Below are 10875 nucleotides of genomic sequence, written 5' to 3' on the forward strand. Positions count from 1 at the left end.
AAAGGTTTCTCTTTATCTTTTCTTTTTCTGCTTTTGCATGAATAAGTTGTTGAATAATAATGTTCTTTCATGTTATCTGAGCGTGCGAAACCTTTGTTACAAAATTTGCATAAGGCTTCTCTTTTGTACGTATCGGTTCATGTCTTTTCAGGGCTCTTGAGGTTGTGAAAACTTTGTTACAAACTTTACATTTGCAAGGCTGCTCTTTTCAGGCTTGACTCTGTGAAACCATTGCTACAAAATTTACAGAAGTGTAGATAATAATGTCAGCTTTCTTTTGATACCAAATTTATTGATAAATATATATACTTATTTTTTTAAGGAAAAGTGCAAGATATTTGCACACCGACTACGAGGCTCCCAAAATGAAAACTTGGCTTACAGTTTTGTGCAGAGTACCCCGCTACCTCCACCACCCCTGTCTTGGCCAATTGGACTGAGTTCCATTCTATAGATGTTCAAGATATCTTATTGACACCTTTCCTTAATTAATAATTGGTGTTTTAGCTTAACTTTGCTCCAAAGCCAACCTATTTTCCATCCAATTGAAAGAAAAAATGAAAAACCATGCCATATGCCTTCTGACACTAATAGTAAAGACCAGCTGTAGGTCGCCTGCGGCTCGGTGAGTGGGCTTTCGCGGTTGGTGGGTTTGTAGACCAATATCTTAGGGAGACAGTGATCATAGTCTTTACTGCATAGTGGCCATATACTTGTTGGTGACTTATGTTGCTTGCCAATAGTGAAGCTTGCCTTCGGCAAGCTCTGTACCATGTACATATACTGCTGGGAGTGGTATTAATTTTTTACAGAATGGTCTAAACCAGGCAGGGATCATATACATTTTCTTTAAAAATACCAGTCACTTGCTTGGGTTTATTTTACTTGGGGATCACTGGATCTTCTAAGGTACTGCGAGGGCTCTGATCAAGAGCTATTTTAGCTTCATTTGATACCAAATTTACTATCAAATCTATTTTTATTCCAATGATACATTTAAAAAAAATAATGACCACAGTGAAAATTTGATGCCACTCACCCATGATTTTAGATGTCGAGTTCAAAGCACATGCCCCTACCATTAGCTCAAGGCAGTTTATTGTTTCAACTCTTTTACAGAATAGAAGTTCAGATAACAATGTCAGCTTTCTTTTGATACCAAAGTTATTGATATACACTAGTTTTTAAAGAAACTTTCAATATTTTTGCACTGCGAGGCACAAAAAATGAAATTTCCCATTGAGTTTGTACATACATGTATGTATAATGAGCCGCTGCCTCCACCACCCCTGACTTGGGTCATTGGATTGAATGCCATTATGCTTCTGTTCAAGATACCTTCATAGCTTCTTTGCTTTCAAAGATATGCTCAAAAAACAAAACGATCAAGGTGAAAAGCGTGACACCACCACCCTTTTTGGGTGTTCAGTTCAAAACGCATGACCATGTATACGTTAATTTCTTTTCAGGTCATATGACTGTGTGAAGCTCTTATTACAAAATTGGCATTGTAAGGATTGTCGTTTGACTGAGTACGTTTATGTAGTTTCAGGACATCTGACCGCGCGAGGCCTTAGTTACAAAATCAATTTACATTTGAAAGGCTTCTCTTTAGTATGTATAGGTTCATGTCTTTTCAAGTTACCTGACTGTTTAAATCCTTTGTTACAAAATTTACATTTGAAAGGCTTCTCTCCAGTATGAATACGTTCATGTAGTTTCAGGGTACTTGATTGTGTGAAGCCTTTGTTACAAAATTTGCATTTTAAAGGATAATCTATTGAATGAGAATGTTCATGTCGTTTCAGGACCTCTGACTGTGTAAATCCTTTGTTACAAACTTTACATTTGAAAGGCTTCTCTTTCGTGTGAATAAGTTCATGTGTTTTCAAGGCACTTGACCAAGTAAACCCTTTGTTACAAAATTTACACACGAAAGGCTTCTCTTTAGTATGGATACGTTCATGTCCTTTCAAGCCACTTGACTGTGTGAAGCCTTTGTTACAAAATGTGCATTTGTAAGGCTTCTCTTTTGTATGTATACGTTCGTGACTTTTCAGGCTACTCGACTGTGTAAATCCTTTGTTACAAAATTTGCATTTGAAAGGATAATCTTTTGAATGATTATGTTCATGTCGTTTCAGGACCTCTGACCGTGTAAAACTTTTGTTACAAACTTTGCATTTGAAAGGCTTCTCTTTAGTATGAATACGTTCATGTGCATTCAAGTCACTTGACTGTGTGAAGCCTTTGCCACAAAATGTACATAGGTAAGGCTTCTCTCCAGTATGAATACGTCCATGTGCTTTCAAGACACTTGGCCGTGCAAAACCTTTGTTACAAACTTGACATTTGAAAGGCTTTTCTTTTGTATGAATACGTTCATGTCCTTTCAAGTGACCTGACCCTCTGAAACATTTGTTACAAAATTTGCATATATAAGATTTCTCTTTATGTATACGTTCATGTCGTTTCAGGACAATTGTACTCATGAAGCTTTTGCTACACACATTGCATTTGAAAGGCTTCTCTTTAGTACGAAATATACGTTCATGTGCATTCAAATCATCTAACCGACATTTGAAAGGGGTCTCTTTTGTATGAATAAGTTCGTGTTCTTTCATATTATCTGAGCGTGAGAAACCTTTGTTACAAAATTTGCACACGAACGGCTTCTCTTTGGTATGTATACTTTCATGTCTTGTCAGGGCTCTTGAGGTTGTGAAAACTTTGTTACAAACTTTACATTTGCAAGGTTGCTCTTTTGAATGAATATGTTCATGCTTTTTCATTAAATTTGACCTTGTGACGCCTTCGTTACAAACTTGACGTTTGAAATGCTTAGTATGTATACTAGTACGTTCATGTCTTTTCAGGTCACCTGACTGTGTGAAGCCTTTGTTACAAACTTTACATTTGAAAGGCTTCTCTTTTGTATGTATACGTTCATGTCTTTTTAGGTGATGTGACAGTGTGAAGCCTTTGTTACAAACTTTACATTTGAAAGCCTTCTCTTTTGTATGAAAAAGTTCATGTCTTTTCAGCTCACATGAATGTGTGAAGCCTTTGCTACAAAATTTACATTTGAAAGGCTTCTCTTTTGTATGTATACGTTCATGTCTTTTCAGGTCATATGACTGTGTGAAGCCTTTGTTACAAAATACACAGTTGAAAAGCTTCTCTCCAGTATGCATGCGTTCATGTGTCTTCAAGGCACTTGACTCTGTAAAGCCCTTGTTACAAAATGCACATTTGTAAGTCTTCTCTAAAGAATGAATACGTTCATGCATTTTCAATTCAAATGACAATTTGAAACATTTGTTACAAATGGCACATTTGAAAGGCTTCTCTATGGTATAAATACTTTCATGTTCTGTCAAGTTACCTGGAGTTGAGAGCTTCTTTCGGGTATATTCCCTCGTGTGACTTGATGTCGTGATGTCATTTACATGTGTTTTTAAATGACTCGATTTTGTGAAGCATTTGTTAGAATTTGGGCATTCAATAGGCTTCTCTATAGGAGGTATACATTCATGTCTTTCAATATCAGTGAATGCAGTGAAACCTTTGTTACAAAACGGACATACCAGGGGTGTCTTTTGAACATGAATATCTTCATGAACTTTCAAACTCTGCGCATGTTTGAAGCCTTTGCTACAAAATTTACATTGGAAAGGCCTCTTCTCGTTACATTTGATTTCGTGTTTATTCAAGTCACTTGACATAGCGAAGCATTTGTCACAATATTTACATTCAAAAGATGTTGTGTTCAAAAGAGCATGATCATGTTTCTTCAAGTAATTTGATCTTTTGAAGCTTCTGTCGCATAATAAATGCTCAAAGGGCTTCTCTTTAGTTTGAATACCTTCATGAACATTTGTGCTATCTGACACTGCGGGCGCGGAGGCTTCAATTGAAGATTGCCATTCAAAAGGCTCCTGTAGATTAATTTCAGACATGGAATCCATAGGTTCCTCTTTAATATCACTACCATCATGCTCGACAGAGGCTTCACCAGACAACCGATATCCCAATGATACATCCTCAGTATGAACATAGTCATGTTCCTTCGAATGATCTGATCTTGTGAAGCTGTTCTTGCATAATAAACGCTTCAACTGTTTCTCTTCAGTACTTATTTCTTCAAAATGGTCCTCTGCATTTTCAGCATGCTCTGTGGATCCCCCATCTTCAGTGCGACTTCTTTCATTTACATTCCAGTTATCTGACACTGGGGAAGATTCCCATTGAAAAGGCTCCTCTCTAAGGTTAATGTCATCATGCTCTGTGGAGCCTCCATTTGAAGATCTAACTTCAAAAGGCTTCTCTGTATTGTGAATAATTCCATTTACATTTGACTTATCCAATACTGCGGAGGCTTCACTTCCAGATTCTTCTTCCAGAGTCTCCTCTTTAATATAAATACCTTCATGTTCATGCTCAGTAGGGGCTCCGTTTGTGGGCCTCAAAGCAGAAGCGGCCTCTTCGGTGTGAATAATTTCATGAACATTTGTGTTACAGGAGGCTTCATTTAAAGATTCCCATTCCAAAGGCTCCTCTTTGACGTAAATACCATCCTGCTTCAAGTCTAAAGAGGCTTTACCCGAAGACATACATTCGAAAGCCTTTTCTATAGCGTGAATCCCTTGATTTACACTTGTGTAGTCAGACTCCTTGGAGGCTTCAGTTAGAGTTTCACATTCATTAGGCTTCACTTCAGGTTGAATCCTTTCACGTGAGCATTCCGCCCTTGTAGAAGCTTCATTTGATGATTTAAATTCAGAAGAATTTGTTTCACTTGTCTTCACTATCTTTTGAATACCTAACTTACATTTCACATGCTTTTCCCAATGATCTACATGTATCTCTCTGAAGTCTGTGTTGTAGAATTTACATTTGAAAGGCTTCTCTTTGGTGTGAATACCTTCATGTTCCTTCAATTCATCAGGCCCTATGAAGGCTTTATCACAAAACGTACATCGAAATATAGCTTTAACATAAATGCATTCGTTTTTAGAACAAATGGGTTTCGGAGTATTCACGCCATCATTTTGATCGCATTTCAAAGCCTTATCATTATTCTGTTGTTTACCATTTATATGACTGTTCCACTGATCACATGTTGATGATTGCTCTGAAGTGAATGACGCCATTTTTTTAGACTTTCTCACAACTGGAATTCATCTGTTGAGGATCTGATGCTATTATTCTGTATATAAAAAAAAGAAGTACAACGTTTTGTAAGACTGGCAGTACGCCTTGACACTTTTGTAGAGCACTTAAAATTCGGCCTAATTCAGCATCCTGGGCAAAAATAATAATAAGAACAACAACAACTACTACCCAGTCTTTGAGTTATCAGGCCTGTCGCTCTCAGAGATATCGATACGTTGATACGTTTCAGTATAGCCGGAGAATAACAAGGAGAAGCCGGGGCATATGAGCTAATTTGCATAAATGCTAATTAATTATGCAAATATGCAAATTAGGGGGAGGCTTCACTATATAATACATTAGAACATATTAGAAACACTTCGACCAAGTTTCAGGGCAAATAAAAGTACCCTGAACATTTATGCATGGATTTTTAGCAAAATATTGGCAAAAATTATATGTAAATGAGCTTCTCCAGTCATTTGAGCTCATTAACTTTATTGATTATTGATAAAAACAATAAGATACAAAGAAAATATAAATTGATATATTTTGAAAACCGTATGTCCCATTAACTCCAAACAAAAGCCATGTTAATCAGTGTACTTTGCTCTACTCAATTAATTTGTTAAAAACATGCTTAGAGCACTTTTATAATGCCTCCATAACCACCTTAAAGATCTATGGATCTTTGGCACAGAAGATAATATAATCAGATTGTAAATGATGGAAATTAACTGATTGGAATTAAGCGTATTAATTTGCTCCGTAATTCCATTATCTATGTTTCAGTGCTCAGTAATTTTATTGATACTGAGAAATTTACAACTTAAGGTGGTTTAAAATGCAAATTAAAGATCTATGGATCGTTTTCATCTTTGGCACAGAAGAAGATAATTATTTTTAAAGATTTTCGGCAGTGTTTTCAGCACCCTACCTCCTCTGATTATTGCTCTCCAGGGACTGAGAAATTTCAGACCTGGATACTGCTCTCATATGGTTGAAATTGCACATGTCCAAATAAATTAGGAAATGGTGTCAAATCGTTCAAGAACATCACGAATGACCTCTGCTGATTTTCCCGTAAAAAGTTTGTAAGTAATGTGGAATCTGTGGCCAAAAAACAAAAATTTCACTTTGACCCCCAGGGGGAATTCCACTGGGACTTTTATTGGGACAAATGAAGTGATTTGCGACTCGAAAAAACAGCAAAAAACAAGAATGTTTGTCAATTTATCACCACGCATGCTCAATACAATTAGTAAAAATTCCACTAGTCTTGGTCCTAGCCAAGCTTAGCCAAATTGTGCTCATTCGTCAAAACAAACACATCGGCTGGGACCGAGGCAAATCAACCTCTATCCAGAAAAGAAACTATCAATTTTGTTTAAAAACACCCTTTTCTCTGAGAATAGTGACATTTTATATTTGTATAAATACACACTATCATCGCTTGATTATTTGTTTTGATAAAAATATCACAAATATTTAAATGAAGGTATATAATTTACTATGTTCAGCCTTTTCTCCATGTCCCTGTGTTCGATTCAGAAGTAGGCCTAAATTAGGGGTTCATTCATATATTTTCATGACTAAACGGTTGTTTATGCCCGAGGGCCGCTTGCGGCCGAGGGCATAAAACTTTCGTTTAGTCATGAAAATATATGAATGAACCCGTTCATACATACCAGAACATTTTGTGATTCTTATTTCATCAAAATAATAACAAAATATTACAATTAACAATTAAAAAACATGATTTTTGACTCACATCCGGGACACCGGGCATAAACACTGTTTATGCCCGGCTCTCGACCAATCACACGCGCTGTTACATAGCGTGTATGTATGAACACTAATTAATGTATAGGGTGGTTGCACAGAAGGTCATTAGTTCAAATCGTCCTCCAGAAGACATGCAAATTCATGGAGTACAATACAAATCACCTGTTAAAGTGGTACAGTATTAACTCAACTTAGGGGATGTGCAATAATTATGAACCCCCAAATGGTCTGCCAAAAATTGCTTGCTCCCCCCTCCACACCCTTTCAGCCTGCCCAAAAATCTTTGCCCCTCAACTTTGCACATGCCAAATTTTTTAATCCCAATTTGCAAACCTTAAACGGTCTAGATATATGCTGCGAGTGCAGCGAGCAGGAAAATTTGCACATTAAAGCTGTTCCGTACTGTTTTCCTAAAGCCTTTTTAGCATTTTATGTAAAAGGCTCCCCATTAATGTGTCCCAGAAATAGCCCCCCCCCTTCGGCTCCCCCAAATTACTTGAACCCCACCCCCACCCAACTAAGATATATTTTTTTAAATTATTGCACATCCCAGGCTAATGACCTTCCGTGCAATTGGTGCCCGCTATGCCCTCGACATGACCGGTGGGGGGATACTTAACACAAATGAGCGGTATAGGGCCTACTGGTAGTGTTCCCCCTGAATGACACCCCACCCCCATTTTGGATTTCGCAGCTCCAAAAGACCCCCTAAATTTGACTAAAATAGAGCTCTGAAAGACCCGTGATTCGGATAATTTCAGCACTAAATGACCATGTTTTTCAGGCGATTTTTAGCTACTGTTCGCAGCTCAAAAAGACCCCCTTTTACTTGTTCCGCAGCTCAAAAAGACCCCCTTTTACTGGTATATGGTAGGCCTACGCCGAAGCTCCCAAAGACCAACCACCTCAAAATTTTGGGGGAACATACCCACCAAAAATGTATCATGTGCCCCCCCCCCCCCACATCATGACATCACCAACATTGACTGTAGGCCTACTGTGTACATTTTAAAAACATGTACTTGGTACTGAATTGTTTTCTGACCAGAGACGAGTAGGCCCGGGGGGGCACTCAAGTATGATAGTGTACGCATGCGTGACCAAATTTTCTTTAAACACCCCCTAAATAAATTTTACCCTACCAGCAAATTTAGACCCTATAAAGGTAATTTAATATAAAATTTACCCCCACATGTGTTTTTTGGCTAGTAAAAATGAAAAAATGTACGGTACCCTTTTTGGACTCGTAATTTACCAAAAATTTGAAAAGGTACCCTAAACAAGTTGTTCAGCTTCAGAGAACTACCCTTATTCTTGAAAATCAGTGTTTTTTAGACCCTAAATGCGTCACTCGCGTAACTTGCCTTGCCTAAAAAAACTGACACCCCCTTTTCCTTGTTTTTTTGGTCACGCATGCATACAGACCATTTATGTGAGTGATCCCCGGGGAGTAGGCCTACCGTAGACTAGTTCGTAACACTCATTCAACATCATCGTGTAGTTCACCCCATAAACTTGTATGGCTCAAAATTCAGACCGCTCGCCATTATAAGGCCAAATAAAAAAAATAAACATGTTTCACGTCCCCTCCCGCTTCCTTTTTTGAGGTTTCTTCAATTTTTTTTTTTTTTTTTTTTGAATTTCAGTTACGGTATAACTTTTCAAAAAATATGTCTAGGAAGTAGGGCCTAGAGATGCTTTCTATAGCCTTGCAAATATACAAGAATCACTTTTATAAGGTTTTGTGATAGGATAGAGGGGGCCAATCTCTCAGAACAAAAAATAAAAAGAGGCCTCCTCCTTATTCCAGGCATTATTGTACACGCTAAAACATCTCTAATTATGGGTATTTACACTGATTTTGCGGTAAAAATGAAAAATAAAAAGCCCCCTCTTCCTCCTTTTTTTCAAAAACCCGGACGTGAAACATGTTTTTTATTTTACTTGGCCTAATCGAATTGTTTGTGAATGAGGACATCGTATAAAGTTCCTTGTAGGGCCTACTAATCATCGTGGCCCGGCATCGTGGTCGCCCATATGCAAAAACAATGCATGTGATTGAGAATGTAATGTCAGCATAAACACAGAGTGTAATTTGAATTTTAATGCATAAAAACTAAATTTAAGTTCAACTTTTCAACTCACCCTGCACTGCACACGGGAGTGTTCACACACTCACTATTTCCCAAACGAAACCTATGCGTAGCCTTTTTACTCGAGGCTGACATAAATACCGTAATGAAACGGTCCATTACAATTTAGTCCAACCTAAGTTCGCCATGGGGGGGGGGGGGTGGCACTCGCTAGAAATGGGTGACGCGTGACGGTTTTCAACTTCCTCTCATATCCAATCAATTCCTTTTTATTTTCAAGACTTTTGTTTGAAAAAAAAATGTCCGATTTTCAGAGTTGATTCTCAAATTCATACAATTTCTGAGAATTTTGCCAGGGGAATTTTGTCCTAGGCCTATTTGTTTTTTCTTTTCGACAGCCATAGGCCTAGTGTTACTGTCTGTGGTTTTATATATAGTTTCAACTTCACTCTACACACAATACAAAATGGATGATTTTTTTTTATCAAACAACACCAAAACATCAAGGTCACACACACACACACAACAACAAAAAAAAAGACAAAAAGCAGCATATCAAAATAAGTCAACAACTACGAATTTTGTCCTAATTCGAAAGTGAGAAATTATTTTATTTTATTGGATTATGCTCAATTAAGGGACCTTTCACAAACACTTGTTAGGGGGGGCTGATGCAAAAAAAAATCATCACAAAATTTTGTTGCTCCCCCCTTTATAGACCTCAAAAATGTCAGCTACATTTTTTTGACATGAAAATTATGGGTCAACCCCATAGAAAAGCATATAAACTCAATTTTCCCAGGAAAATTTGTGGTCATTTTTTCAGCCCCCCTAGGAGGGTCAAAATTTCAGGTCCCCTTTTTGCACCAGGCCCCCCTAACATGTGTTTGTAAACGGTCCCTAACAAGCAAACTGTCGATGAAACAATATGGCATAATCTGCAACTGGCTTAACATATCTTAACAATCATTATTGATTTTTTTTTAATTGTTGTCCCTTTTAATAGCAAGTTATACCACAATGTCCAGTGCAGTGTAAGTTGCTAAGGGGCAAAAATTGTTGTCCCTTTTAATAGCAAGTTATACTATGTCCAGTGTAAGTTGCTAAGGGGCAAAAATTGTTATCCCTTTTTATACTACAATGTCCAGTGCAGTGTAAGTTGCTAAGGGGCAAAAATTGTTATCCCTTTTTATACTACAATGTCCAGTGCAGTGTAAGTTGCTAAGGGGCAAAAATTGTTGTCCCTTTTAATAGCAAGTTATACTATGTCCAGTGTAAGTTGCTAAGGGGCAAAAATTGTTATTCCTTTTTATACTACAATATCCAGTGCAGTGTAAGTTGCTAAGGGGCAAAAATTGTTATCCCTTTTTATACTACAATGTCCAGTGCAGTGTAAGTTGCTAAGGGGCAAAAATTGTTGTCCCTTTTAATAGCAAGTTATACTACAATGTCCAGTGTAAGAACAAGGGGCTATGTTGTTGATTTTATGATTTGTGGATTGCTTCACAATACCTTGTATACCGTAGAATAAGGTAGAAACTTCTTAGAAAAAAAGTTCGAAAATCCAAAATTAGTAGTGTAAAGGTCAACATCAGAAAAAGTAACTACATTGTGTATACCTTTTTTCAGAGTATAACTCAACTTGCTGCGCATAAATGAAACTTGCAAAAAAATGTGCTTCAGATTTGGATCTATTATTACTTTTTTTGCCTCATCAATATTCCTTTCAGTGTTGCCATGGTGACCATGTGAATGAAAAAGATGCACTCGGATTCCAAAGCTGCACTTATCTACATCTATCTTATACTTAAAAACGTTGCCGAAGCAATATCAAAATATGTTA

At 37.3% G+C, this 10875-nt stretch overlaps 1 protein-coding gene across 1 annotated transcript; it reads right to left on the minus strand.

Annotated features, from left to right (window-relative positions):
- Nucleotides 1–625: 625 nt before the first annotated feature.
- On the minus strand, nucleotides 626–9115 carry LOC140141533 (uncharacterized). The gene is made up of 2 exons (XM_072163438.1): nucleotides 9085–9115; nucleotides 626–5209 (listed from the first exon to the last, which is right to left on the minus strand). The coding sequence occupies exon 2, from the start codon at nucleotides 5151–5153 to the stop codon at nucleotides 1578–1580; it is 3576 nt and encodes a 1191-aa protein (XP_072019539.1). The 5' UTR covers nucleotides 5154–5209; nucleotides 9085–9115; the 3' UTR covers nucleotides 626–1577.
- Nucleotides 9116–10875: the final 1760 nt, after the last annotated feature.

This window comes from Amphiura filiformis, chromosome 19, assembly GCF_039555335.1.
Source record: "Amphiura filiformis chromosome 19, Afil_fr2py, whole genome shotgun sequence".
Classification (NCBI taxonomy): Eukaryota; Metazoa; Echinodermata; class Ophiuroidea; order Amphilepidida; family Amphiuridae; genus Amphiura; species Amphiura filiformis.

What these genes read in the sequence shown, in the direction of transcription:
- LOC140141533 (XM_072163438.1), bottom strand. Translation starts at nt 5,153, where the DNA reads ATGGCGTCATTCACTTCAGAGCAATCATCAACATGTGATCAGTGGAAC.